The sequence below is a fragment of the Gossypium hirsutum genome, chromosome D02, assembly GCF_007990345.1.
Source record: "Gossypium hirsutum isolate 1008001.06 chromosome D02, Gossypium_hirsutum_v2.1, whole genome shotgun sequence".
NCBI lineage: Eukaryota > Viridiplantae > Streptophyta > Magnoliopsida > Malvales > Malvaceae > Gossypium > Gossypium hirsutum.
The window spans coordinates 56107381-56121694 of NC_053438.1; the positions used below are offsets into that span (position 1 = coordinate 56107381).

At 31.9% G+C, this 14314-nt stretch overlaps 2 protein-coding genes across 22 annotated transcripts; one reads left to right on the plus strand and one right to left on the minus strand.

Moving 5' to 3' along the window:
• Positions 1 to 6482: 6482 nt before the first annotated feature.
• LOC107909852 (uncharacterized) lies at positions 6483 to 12917 on the plus strand. Of its 21 annotated transcripts, none has more exons than XM_041088832.1 (8): positions 6483 to 7180; positions 7784 to 10426; positions 10625 to 10719; positions 10880 to 10979; positions 11163 to 11346; positions 11901 to 11997; positions 12074 to 12203; positions 12383 to 12917. In XM_041088832.1, the coding sequence occupies exons 1-2, from the start codon at positions 6793 to 6795 to the stop codon at positions 7801 to 7803; spliced, it is 408 nt and encodes a 135-aa protein (XP_040944766.1). In that variant the 5' UTR covers positions 6483 to 6792; the 3' UTR covers positions 7804 to 10426; positions 10625 to 10719; positions 10880 to 10979; positions 11163 to 11346; positions 11901 to 11997; positions 12074 to 12203; positions 12383 to 12917. The 21 variants fall into 21 exon arrangements, with proteins under 21 accessions (XP_040944766.1, XP_040944765.1, XP_040944768.1 ...); XM_041088831.1 differs by having other exon boundaries at positions 12092 to 12203; XM_041088834.1 differs by having other exon boundaries at positions 10640 to 10719; positions 12092 to 12203.
• LOC107909851 (uncharacterized) lies at positions 9008 to 9407 on the minus strand. Its single transcript, XM_016837539.2, has one exon. It carries the CDS (start codon positions 9405 to 9407, stop codon positions 9198 to 9200), a length of 210 nt encoding a protein of 69 aa, XP_016693028.1. The 3' UTR covers positions 9008 to 9197.
• Positions 12918 to 14314: the final 1397 nt, after the last annotated feature.

Below are 14314 nucleotides of genomic sequence, written 5' to 3' on the forward strand. Positions count from 1 at the left end.
ATAGTGCTCATAGAACTTCAGTTTGCAAATTCCTTACCATTCAAGAAGTCCTCTTTTGTTCAATTTTGCCATGCCATTCTCATTTATATGCCCTAGGCGCATATGCCAAAGTTTAGTAATATCATCATCTAACAAGGAAAAGGAAGCGACAATTGCATCACCAGTAACAGTAGAGCCCTGCAGAACATATAACTTGGCTGTCTTTCTCTGCCTTTTCATCACAACGAAGGAACCTTTGAAAATCTTTAAAACTCCACTTTCAGCTGTGTATTTGTACCTTTTTGAATCAAGAGTACTCAATGAAATTAAATTTCTCTTCAATTCTGGAACATATTGTACATCACTAAGTGTTCTGACAACTCCATCAAACATCTTAACTTTAATTGTTCCAAAACCTGCAATTCTTACTGAAGCATTATTTCCCATCAAAACAACACATTCAAACACTGTTTCGTAAGTTGTAAACCACTCCCGATTGAGACTCATGTGGAAGGTGCAGTCCGAATCAAGGATCCATTCATCGTTCATTTTAGAATTGTTGATAAAAGCGACTAGAAGTTCACCATCACTGTATTCTTCTACAACATCAACTTTACCAAATTTTTTTTTGTTATTTTCCATTTTGATTCACAGCCTCCCTTTTGATCTTGTTCTATAGCTTATAGCACTCAAATTTAATGTGTCCTTTCTTCTTACAGAAGTTACAAGTTTTACCGCTGTTTGAAGACTTCGATCTACCCTTAGATTTATCACGAGAATTTCGTTCTTGTGTCTTTCCACAATTATTATTAGCATTCCGATCTTGTTTTCCACGAACAATGAGACCCTTTCCCTGATAGTCAGTTTTAACCACAAGATGCTTAATCTTATCATACCAGGTTAAAGAATCATAAACCTCATCAACTGTGAGAGACTCGCAGCTATATAAAATCGTATCTCTAAAGGTTGAATAAGACGGGGGCAATGAACAAAGTAGAATCAACCCTAAATCTTCCTTATCATACTAAACCTCCATACCTTCAAGTTTGAGAGAATTTCTTTAAACACTGTTAAGTGTTCGTGCACAGACGCACCTTCCTCCAAACGATGAGCATAAATGTAGCAGCCCGATTTTCAGTGATGTTGGAAACAGTGGTTTGAGGCCACCAAATCTAGCGAGTAAGCTCGCAAATTTTATTATTTAATATTTACGAGTCAAATATGGTTTTAAAAAATTTTGAATTAGTAATTTATATCTTATAATGAATTATTAGATTCGAGTGATAAAACCCTAGTTCAAGTGGTTTTAGAAAATAAGGTATCGGGACCTCGTTTTTATAAACCGAGTCGTAAATATTTTTATAAATATCTAAGAAGTGTAATTAAGGTAGTATTAAAGTTTTGTTGAAAAATTTTAACGTTTCAACAGTTAATTAATTAAAAAGAACTAAATTGAAAAAGGTGCAAAACTTGCTAATTATAATAATAAAGTGACTAAATGGCTTGATTAATAAATAAGGAAGGACCTAAATGGAAAGTATACCTAAATGAAAAGATTAGGCGGCATAACATGGAAAAAAATAATAAAATAAAGCCATTAATGGCAAAATTGTAATTAAATTGAAAATAAAATAAAATAAAATAAAAGTGAAATTAGAAAGTTTCTAGCAATTCATTATTCTTCTCCCAATTTTCGGTTCAAAAATAGACATGGGAGAGCTCCTTGAGCTGGTTCTTCAATCTTGCTTCATGTGAGTTCAACTCTTACTCGTTTCTTGTAATTTTCATGTTTTTGAGATTGTTACAATTAGGTCCAACTAAATCTTACACTAGTTTTTGATTTTGTTAAAGATTTTGAATGTTTCCATTGATGAATCTATATGATTTTAGTTATCAAATGATGAACTTGAGATGTTTTTTGATATTTAAAAGTATTTTATTAAGTAATTTTGATGAATTTTTTGATTAGGGACTAATTTGTTGAAATAGTAAAAAAATACAAGGGTTTGTTGTGAAATTATTGCAAACTTGGGCTGTATTGAATGCCATGAATATTTTTCTAGCATGGTTTTGCATTAAAAATGGTTAATTTGTATGATTTGGGCTCAAGGACTAAATTGAATAAAAGTAAAATTTTAGGGGTAATTTTGTAAAAATGTCAAAAATGACCAAATTGCATGAAATGAATTGTTTTATTATTTAAATTAATAAATTGAATGAAATATTAATTTAGATCAAGATCGGGTGAAAATCGAGGGAAATGGAAAATTACCAAACGCCTCTGTATCTTGGTATTTCTACAATTTAGCTTGGTAAGTTCGTATGAACTATATTCTGTATAATTTTGATTAAAGTGAATGTTATTTGGTGATGGATATTATATATATATATATATATATGTGTTCTATTCTTGGAATTGAATTATTATTGGAAATATATTATCGAATTTAATATTCAGTTTGGATTGAACGCGAGATTTAGTACAATCATTCTGTGGCAAAGGATGAACTGACGGATAAGACCATAACTGGGTTATGGCACTATGAACGTAAGACCATGGTTGGGCCATGACAATGTTTATATGTAAAACCATAGCTAGGCTATGACATTCTAATGATAAGACCATAACTGGGTTATGACACTATGAACGTAATACCATGGTTGGACCATGGCAGTGTTTATATGTAAGACCATAGCTGGGCTATGGCATTCTGATGATAAGACCATAACTGGGTTATGGCACTACGAATGTAAAGGATGAATTGACGGTAAATTACCTAAGTAAACTGAGGTTCAACATTTGTTGTGAACTTTCGTGTTTACTTTTTGTTTAGCTCTCATGAGTTTTTGTTCAGCCTTCGGGCTTCTGAAAACGATGTACTCATATCCGTAAGTCGTTCTTCGAATGGTAAAATAATAGAAGTTGTTTTTGGATGATATATGTATATGAAGAAACAGTAAGAAAATGATATGTGTCATGATATGTATATATATCAATATCTTGATATGTCGATACTTGGAAATTATGTAAGTTGTGATGAGTAATTGTGATATGTTGATAAAATAAGTTTATCAATGTTGAATTTATATGAAATATGTTCAAGTATGCTAACAAGTGTTGTTGTTGACGCTTAGACAAGTGTCAAGTTACTCGTTAAATGGTAATATGTTTATTATATGATGCGTTGAAAGGGGAAGTGCTCAAATGAAAATATACTTGTGCTCATGAAAGAGTGGTAAGTTTTTAGTTATGCAGTTTCTTATAAAATGAGTTATCGTGTGATTAATTCAAAAAAGGTCTATGTTTAAATGCACTAGCTTGTATCTATGCTTAAATGATATGCTTATGACTGGTGTGTTATGCATATGGAATGAGTATGAAAAGTAAAGAAATACAAATGAAAATAAAGAAATTTCAGAAGAGTTAAAGTTGTTTAAAATTCTACTATGCTAGGAATATTATGTAAAAGTGATACTGTAGATTTATTCACTTAGTGAGTTGTTAAATATAACTTCATGAGTATTGTGGTAGCAACATTAGATTATTCTTGATAAGTATAAATTTCATATTTGAAAAGGAAGTATTATGATTAAAGTTTATACGAGCTTACTAAGCATTCATTGCTTATGTATTTGTTTTCTTCTACTTTTCAGATTATCGGAAGCTTGATTAGGTTGGAAGCTTGTCGGAGATATATCATACTATCCATTGGTTCTATCGATATTTTCGAATATTTTGATTTTGGTTATAATGACATGTATAGGTATTTTGTTTAATGATGACTTATATGTAGTGTGTTGAGTTTAGCTACTTATTTTGGCTTGTTTTGAATGTCTAATTATGGCTTGTTGATATATGTAATGTTGATTGTAGATAGACACAAAATTGGGTGAGAAGTATGGCTTGTAAAATAGCCTATTTTCATTCACACGGGCAGAGACACGGGTATGTGTCCCCTACTTCTAAGAAAATTTTTGAAATTTTGGGAAAAATTCCCTGAATACCCGGTTTAGTCCCGATTCACTTCTAAGGTGAATATTGGGCCTTAAAGGTCCATCTAAGGGACAATATGAGTGTTATATAATTGATTCTTAATATGTGTAACAAAAGTTGGGAAATATCCGTATTTAATTCGTAAAGTTTGGTAATGTTTCGTAACCCTATTCTAATAAAGGATAAGGGTTAGGGGTGTTACAATAAAGACACTGCTTCATATGCAGCTTGCTAGTTAGAGTTTTTGACATACATATTTGTTCCAACCTCTTCCATAATCCAGTGACGGTCTTCTCCTTCATCACATCCTGCAAAATTTCGTTAGACAAATGCAGATGTAACTGTGTTAACGCCTTTCGATCCTTGAGCTTCTTCTCTTCCTCCGTCAATGTTGAAGGCATCTTATCTACCCCTAGCAGGGCTTCCTTTAAGTTCATCTGTGCAAGAATTGCCTGCATCTTTATCTGCCACAACGCGAATCTGGTGTTGCAATCCTACAATGAAATTTCATACTTCAAAGACACTATTGCCGTCATTGAGATGAACAACCCTGAAGCTCTAATACCAATTTGTTAAAAATAGAACGTCGGTAATGACAATGTATTACAAAGAAAAAGAGAGAGAAACATAAAGAAAACACAAATTTTACTTGAAAACCCTTTTGGGAAAAAAACCACAGAAAGAGGAGAATATAATTCACTATGTTGAATTCGAATGATTACAAGAGAAGTAGGCTATGTCTATTTATAGGCTTGTAATCTAATAGGAGTGTAGTAATATTGAAACACCTTTTTCTAATCAATATCAAATAGATGGAGCTTAATAAGGTTTAAAAAACCTTATTCTAAAATAAAATAAAAGAAGTGTAGTTCTATATGGATTTTACTTTTATTTTATTTTACCAATGTATTTTATTTAAATAAAGATTCGGGTCACTTAATTCTAACAGATATGAAATTATCACAGACAGGGTGAATATCCCAAAGTTCATGTCAAGTAAGTATTTTTACTCACATTCTGCAATAATCATATATCTTAATCAAAATCAAAATTAAACCAATCAATTCTATTAAAAATAAAAAAATATTTATCTCCATATAAAAATCTCAATAACTAAATGCGTGAAGGATTTTATAAATTCATAGAGATACAAATAGTGAATTATATAAATTGAACTTTTTAAAAGAAATCAAGTCAAATTTCAAAAGAAGTTGATTAGATTAACTTACGTTACCATGGACGAGAAGTAGTGATTATAAACATCCTTTGTAATGAAGAGAAACTGATCATCCCCAAGTAAATATCAAAAAGCAAACTTTGAGAGTGAATCTTACTTCTCGATTTCATATAGATAATGATATCAAATTTTTCACCATCCTTAAGAATAAAAAGTAAAATAAATTAATCAAAACAATGATAACGTAAAATGAAATAAAAATTAAAAAAAAAGATATGAAACATTAAATAAAAGAAACTTCCTGTAAAAACTCTGCATCTTGCTGTCAAAGATATTAAAAATCATGAAGGATAAATTTGATAGTCGATAAAAGGAATTATCATTTTGAGCAAGATCGTGCCGATAACGTGTTATAAAATAAAGAAATATGAAGAGAATAAAGAACAAAAAAAACATGAAAGGAATAGAGATTGTATTTTATTGATCAAAAGGGATGATTACAATGCTTCATCAGAGTCTTTATTTACAGGCATAAGAAATATAGAAAAAGTAGAGATCTAATTCTAATAACTATTATAATTTAAGATATATTAAAACTTTATCTTGATCATGATGGACATTCATTTAATAAGATATTCATAACAAATTAATTTTTTTTAGGAATTTTTTTTTGAAAATGGTCTGTTAGTAAATTAATTTTTTTAAGAAATTACAAATTAAGAATTATTTTGAAAGATGAACCTTACCAATGTATAGGTATTAATTTATTAATTATAAATAAAAATTAATTAAATAAATTAAACATTTAATGTATCTCAAAGAACTATTCCAACAAAGTAAATATTTAAAAATGTATATATTATAGATTACAGGTTAATTATAGTTAAAAAAATTTATTAAAAAATAATTTTTAAAATTTAAATATCTATATTTATCATAAAACCAATACTTGAATATTTGAATTGGTGTTGTGGGTTAATCGAATATAAACTCAATTAGAAAATATAAAAATATAAAAATATTTACTTTATAAAATTAATTGTATTATTTTGAATCTATTTTTTTTCCATGTTATATATTTTATATAGAAAATATAAATACAAAAATATCTACACATTTATGCTTTTTCATTGAATTAAAGCATCTTTATTATTTGGATCAATTTATTTTTCACTAGCTAATCTATAATTTAGAACATAAAAAAAAAAGTCGTGCAAATCAGGCATTAAGAAAAATAGCTAGTAAGTTAAAGCCACGTGGGAGTTTTAGGACGCCTAACTTAATCCTTTACGCTTTCGTTTCGGATATAATCTCTGTTTTTGTCTTTGTTTTTACTTTTTTGCTATCTGAAAATTCCATTTAAATGGAATAACAGCAGCGCCGCGTCACTTCTATCTTTTGGTTACCCTCCAAATTTTCCTGAGAAACAAACAAAGCCTTAGCCTTGGCTGGAACCCTCTGATTGTTAATTTTTCTCCAATTAAACGGTGTTTTTGATAACCGTGTACTCGTTTTTCCAGTTGCCTCGTTTTAGCAAAAAATAAATTCTAGTTATTGTTTCCAATTTTCACTCCCCCCCCTCCCTGCTCGGATTATAGGGTTAGGACAATTTTCATCTAGGAATTTTTATGAGAAAAAAAAGATGATGAGAAGACAACAACGAAATCAGGGCCAACAATCAAGGTTTTTCTACGAGCTGTTGGCGCTGGTCCTAAATCTTCTACGATTACCTACGATGCCGCTTCCCTTCTCTGACCAACCAGCCGCCCCGGAGAGGAGTCCTCTTCCGCGAACGGCATTGATGACGACGGTACCGCCGGCGGGATTCGCTTGGCTGATGCTAGGGATATCTGTTTCGTTGATGCTGTGTGGATCAGTTACTTTCTTTATAGGGTTCATGTTGATGCCTTGGGTTCTTGGTTTGGTCATGGTTTGTTACGTTGCTGGGATTGTTTCAACGGTTTTCATGTTAGGTAGTTCGATTCTGTGTTACGCCATGGCCCCTCCTTCGCGGCGAAAGGATATCCCTGGTAATTTGTTTGTTGATTATTTCTTCTTGAATGGGTTGATATTGTGTTGTATTTTACATATACTTTTTCTCTTAAATTGTCTTTTTACCTTTTGATGTCGCATTCTCTGTTTTCGTGAAGGACTGGGGATAAAAATGTGTTCAATTCTAGGTTCTCCTAAATTTTATTTTTTTGGATTAATTTGGAAATTGTACATAAAAAAGAAAAAAAAACTTTATAATAAACCCTAGGTTCTTTCCTTTCGTACGTTTTTGTCAAGTTACTGGATTTCATCATTAAGTGGCTTTGATTTCAATAGCATGCTAATAATGGCAATATACTGTAAGATTTGTAGGTTTGAGATTGGGGGTATATTTCATGATTGATAGTTGAATGGGTGAAGATTAAAAAAAAGAAGAAGGACATTTGTTGAACTAAGAGGACTAAGTAAGTAGGTTATTGTGAATTAGAGCTATATTTTGCGAAGTGCCTCTTTTGTTCACAGGAATTAATTCTGTTCCATCCTCTGCATTTTTTTATTAACCTTAAATCGCTTTTCATAGATTCTGCTAAAATTTGGCGTTGGATATTTTGTATTTTTACTAGTGTAGTGCTGAACTGCAGGTTGCAGCTATGAGAGGTGAGCACCAAACCTAGGAGAAAAGAAACTGGGAAACAGAGCTTAATGGGAACTCTCTTTCAGGTTGGTTTTGGTGGTGGCTGAACCTTTGGTCGGTAGGATTTTAGAAGTTCCTGTCTTGTTACACCCCATATTCCCCATCTCCTTTTATTTGGAATGCTTTCAGTGCTTTCGAATATCAAATATGTTCTAGTTTGTCCAATCTTTTATTTATCTGTTGATCTTTGGTGCGTATGCCTTTTCTGAACCTTTTATGCAATCCAATGCAGATCTTTCTTCCTACGGTATGGGAAAAACTTTTTTACTAGTTAAAAAGGGGGAAAAAAATGAGTTTTTGACTTTTTGTCTTTTGTCTTTGGGGTTTGGATTTTTTTAATATTTGATTTGAAATGAGTTTTGGATTTAACTCGAACAGACAAACTGAGCCTTGACAAATGATTCAAATGATATCGCATTAATGACCCGTTTTGCGACAAATTTCCTTACTTATTATACCCTGCCTCTCTCCGATCCTTGGGAATCATTTGAATGAATTACCTTTTGCGTTAGGCTGCTAAGTTTTATCCTTGTTTGCGTGACATGAATGTATATCTTCTTCAATCTATCTAATTTAATGCAAAGATTTAGCAGATCACTGATAAGACTTTATATTCAAAACGCTGTGGGAATTGTGGCATTGCTGCATGGAAACTTATGTGAAGAGAAAAACAAGATTGAGACAGAGAATTGGAATATGGGTTGGATAATTGAGCAGCACTGGAGTTCTTGGGAAACCTATTGTACCAGGCTTTTTTCCAGTAGTAATGCATCCTGGAAATGTGTATAAATGTTGCTGCAGATGTAACTGAGATATGTAGATGTATTATAGCGTCTTTGTGAATACAACTATTGTTGTTCTATTTTGGTTATTACCAACCCTTTATTGCGTGCAAGTCTCTCCCATCGTTTACTTGTTGGATTTAACGGACGTCCGTTGCTTTGTTTTTTATGTTCAAAATCTTCGTCAGCTAATCAGCATCGAATTTCTTATCCAAAATGGAAGGTTAAAACAAGCAAAAAAGGACATTTTGACAAATTATCTACTTGGCAGGTGTCTGTTAAAGAGGTCTTTTTACTTTATTTATTTATTTATTTTCTTCTTTGTTGTTGTTTCCTTCAAAACTAATTTTTGTCCAGAAAGTTGTGATATTATCCTGGGAGTCTGAACATACAAATAAAAGCACAAATTTGCTATTTCACCAATCATTTCTATTATTCTACAACTGCATTAAGGCCAACAAGATAACAATCCAAAACCAAACACTTCGCCCTGGAGAAATACATTAACCAATCAGAAGGGTAACAAAAGAAAAAAAAAAAGGACTAAATCTTACAAAACACAAGAGTAAGGGTGGCAGGCTATCCAGTGTAGATGTGAACACCTATGGCGATGAGGAAGATAGTGATGAGTCCAAAGAAGATAATAGCATGGACGAGAATGGAAATCCCACTGGTTTGCATGTTCCCAAACTCCACCACTTTGTTCCTCCCTGGCAACTGAAACAACAATCCTGGACTTAACAACACAAATAGCACCACCGCTATCACCACCGGTCCCCAGTCCGCCATACTTACTCTTCACACTCTCTTGGAATGAATAAAGCTTTGAAAAAAGGTGGGTTGTGGTTGAAAGAAGCAAACAACGCAAGGGGAGAGGGAAATATATACATGCATGTCTACATCGTGGGTTCTCGACAGATGCCAGTGCAATAACAACGTGGCAACATTATGGATCGTCCGTCCCTTTCCAATGACTGTAAATTGTAATCGTCTGTCTATCCTTTGCTAATATAATTAATATTTCTTTCCCTTTTTTGATTAACAAATAAGAACCGTCTTTGGTTTTTATTCCTCTACCTTTTCTTAATTTGTTTATTCCAGAACATGGAAGAATTCCCAAACTGCAAGCAGTTGTCACATGATTTGATTTCAATTTCAGAGCTTCCAAGTTCTATTTTTCTTTTTACACATGTTGAATTCGAATTAGAAATTCGTTTAAAGTACGAATCTATGAGTTGCAATAGAACTATGTATTTCTGTTATTGCTTTTTTTCTTTTAAAAAATAACCTTCTGAAAAAGGAATAAGAACATATATATATAATTACCATATTACACAAAAGAAAAAGAAAAAAAAAAGGTAAGGTCAGCAGGATTTTTATCCAGCATGACAATAATATATAAAAGGAGCAATCTTAACCTAGAAGACAAGTTTGAACATGGTATGGATTGGATTCAACATTTTTGAATCATAATATAAAGTCATTATACGTGTAAAAGAATCCAAATGCACTCTCTTCAGGGCCCGTTCTCCTTTGCGTTTTAGAAGGATTTTTTCAATAAAAAGTCCTTTTCTCTTAAAAGGAACGAAGAATAGCCTCCATTTCAGAAAAAAATTCGCCATCGGAGAAGTCCTTTTCTCCAGATGAAGAAGTTAAAATTTTCTCCTTTTCTTCAGCCAAAAGTGCTTTTGGCTGGTAATTTCCATTTTTCTCCCCCAAAAACCGTTCTTCCCTCTGGTTCTTTGCTTGAGATTTCAAGTTCTTTGCCTTTGTTTCTTTTTCCCTGGTTCTTTGTTCCTCTTCCGCTGGTGAGTTTCTTTTCTTCTTCTTCTTCTCTTTAATTATTCTTTCTGCTTTGTTTTTTGTTATTTTCTGATTGTTTAGAGTTTAGCAAAAATTTTACAGAAATTTTACATTCTTCGATTGTTCACCCTCTCTCTATTGAATTTGCTTCTGGGTTCTGAACCCCAACGCATGGATTCTGTTAAAACTGCTTTGTTTAATAGGCACAGTAATTACAGATGAACCCCAATTGATTAGCATCACCGTTTACGACACTGACCGGGATAGAATGCAAAACACTGTCGCCAAGGTTGTCGTGGTGAGAAGCGGAAGTATCCATACTTACTATCTACTATAATATCCCACTTTCTCTTTCTCCACCCACTAATAAACAAAAATTAAAACCCCACTCCTCTGATCTTTTTTTTAGATTTATTATTATCATTATTTTGTTAACTTTAAAAACTTGAAATTCACAGTTTCAGGGTCTGTTTGTGCCACTACTTTGGCAAGGGATGGAATTTCAGTGACCCTTTTTGACTCTGCCAGGGGTCCTGGTGGCCGCATGTCTCAAAGAAGGTTCCTTTTTTGTTTCTCTCCACTTATTTTTTTATTAAAAATTCATTTTCTTTGACGAATTTTGACTGCCCTTTTTTATATTCTAGTATTTGCTGGTGTTTTGGGAAGCAGAAATAAAATTTTAAAGTGCATAGTTTAATGAATTTTTGTTGTTTTTGGTAATATGTAACTTTGGGAATTTAGAGAGATAAGTGAAGATGGGAGAGAGCTGTTATTCGATCATGGTGCTCCTTATTTCACAGTGACAAATCCCGATGTGTTGAGTGTTGTTACCGAGTGGGAATCAAGAGGCCTTGTTGCTGAATGGAAATCGAATTTTGGGTCTTTTGATTGTCTCACCAACAAAATTGTCAACACTGAACACCAGGTTCTTGTAACTATTATTATACTATTTGTTCTTCACTTCTTTTTGCTCCACCTAATGGTACTATTATTTGTTTATTTGCATGGTTTTATCTTAATTATATCTTAACTTGCTTATGAGGAGAGGGCAACGATGTTTTGGAATTGCTTATGTGCATGAATTGATGCTTTTTTCTTGATTTCTTAGAAGCTTGGAACTACTTTTTTTTTTTGAAGTTAATAGGATACTGTTAAACGTTAATGATCCTTGCTATAGCTGCTTCGTAAGTGCTTGCTTGCTATATTGTTCTTTTTTATGTTCATGCACTCTTCAGCTTGATTCACTTGTAGGGTTCTTTCATTTAACCCTTCATCAGCTTAGGCTGTTTATGCTTGTATTATGTTTTCAATTAAAAGGTCAGCATATCTATGTAAAGTGTTGCATAGTTGGTCAACGTCCAGCTCCAGTATTGATTCTGATGTTTATATTATATATATATTCTCACAGATGCCCGTTTTTTAGACAAATAAAAACTGGTGATATGTTTTAAACTCTACTGTTTGGTATTATTGCTTTAGTTCTCTGTCTGATACACTAGAAATTCTAAAATCTGGAGAAAGATTAGCTGCTTCAGAAGTGGGACTACTTGCTACAGTTGGTGTTACTATGGTGAAGGTACTACATTGCCTACTGTTTTCATTTTAATGACCTCAAAAGCTTGTTCAGCTTCCTAAAACAAAATTTGTGTAAGGTTAAATTCTCTAATTAGGCTTGAAGGTTCTTCCTGAAGCACCTCCCTTCCTAAAGACGGATCCAGTTCGGCCAGAATTTTATCGTGCTACTATCAGATGGGAGGCTAATGATGGATCGGGGAGTGCCGGGTAAATTTAGAGTTATAGTTTCCTTGATCATAGGTCTCCTCAGTTTTTCGATTTGTTGTTCAGTTAGATCCTTCTTGGACCTAATTTATCTGCAAGTGTCATGGTTTTTGCTATTTTATTCTACTTTGTAATGCTATTATAATTGTGTTAAGAAGCAATTTGTTTCTTTCGGATTTTAGATTTGTCGCTGAGAGCACTGGTCACCAAATGAGTAGTCGGCTTCTGAGTATGAAGTCAGCTAATGCTTTGAAGTTATGTTTGGTCATAATCCGTAAAGAAACTTTCTTGCTAAATGAGGAAAAAGTATGAAGCAGGGTATTTTTATTTCGCTGCATATGAAGTGGAATTGCCTTTCTAGGGGTGGCTGTTTGTATACATGTCATATGGGGGTTAAGGATGCCATAGTGAGGCGACACTACTATGCTGGCGAGTAAGATGAGAGCCACTGGCTGACAATTTCTTATTTCCTTTGGATGCTCAACACATATGACATGCTGCAAAATTGTTTCTTGCCAATGATTTATTTTATGTTCTTATGAACAAAGTTTGACTCTAATCTTTGATGTAGTTTTATGTCATTATCATTTTATGAGGCTACTTTGTTAGTGGCTTACTGGCAATGCTCTTTTTTGGATGTGTATTATTCAACCATCTATTTATACACTTTCTGTACTTTATTTACAAAAATAGCAGTATGTTACTCTTCGGTAGACACTTTAGTTCCATTCTTGTTCATCTTAAAACAGTATGCAATGTTAATGATGTGGACCGTCCACTAATTTAGTTCCATTCTTGTTCATCTTAAAACAGTATGCAATGTTAATGATGTGGACTGTCCACTAATTTCGCATATTGCTTGGTTCCTGAGACCCGTTATTTAAATGATTGGAATTGAAGAATTCATCCTAACAATCTTCTTTCCATGAAATATTCTTTTTTGCGTTTTTTATCAGACAGTCTCGACTTTCATTTTTATATGCTTATCAAATATAAGTATTATATTAACCAAATCATTTATTGAATATAACCAAATCATTTTCATATGCTTATCAAATATAGCATCTAGTTTAATGAATTCACTTTAAATTGTAATTGCTATTGACAAATTTTTAGTATTTATATTTGGCATATAAATATTATCCCTTTTTAAAACTTTAATCTAAATATATGTAATATTTTAATTCGTTAGGTTTATGTTTTCTATGTTATGTTAGTATATAATATGAGTTATATATTCAAATACATTTTAAAATAAAATAATACAAATGTGTTAAAAGCATTAATTAAAAATAAAAAATAATTTTTATAATAATACAACCGTGTCAATATCTAATTACAAATATTTAATTTTTATATTTAAATATTTAAATATAGTTTATATATTCTAATTAAATTTTATAAATAATTAATATTAATTACTTAGAAATAGTTAAAATTAATATTATATATTAAAATATTAACAATAAGTTATAATAAATTATTTCTTTATATTTTTGCTAAAATATCATAATATTAACTAATTTGAATATTATTTAAATACATATTTATTACTTTATAATATCATGTCTAAAATGGACATTTTATTCTTCAAAAGCACTTTTTGACAGCAATGCCAAACACTGAAATTTTTGAAAAACACTTCTAAAAAGTACTTCTCAAAAACAGTTCTTAAAAGCAACAAAGAACTAGCCCTTAGTGGAGTCATTATTTTTGGGTAAGAAGTGGATTCCGACTAATGCCTAACAGTCATATTTTTTGATTTAGTTAAAATTCCCAATCATGTCCGGTTGAAGCCTAAATCAAAAGCTGTTGGTGAATTACATCAGAAACTCCAAAGTCAAATGGCCTGTCAAATAATTTTTCTTTCATTTCATGGCTGATTTTAGATTTTAATGTTTGATTCCAAAACACCCAGCATCAAGTAATTGATTCAACTACAAATCATTAAATTTAGTCCAAAATCTATCATGAAGAATATATATGCGCAAATGTAGTGAAATATCGGCTTATTCCGTGGGGAGCATCTGCATCAACTATAAACAAAGCCACCTTATTCCTAAAATTTGATTATATAGAAGCTTCAACAATTGATTCTTCAAGACTTTGAAAGC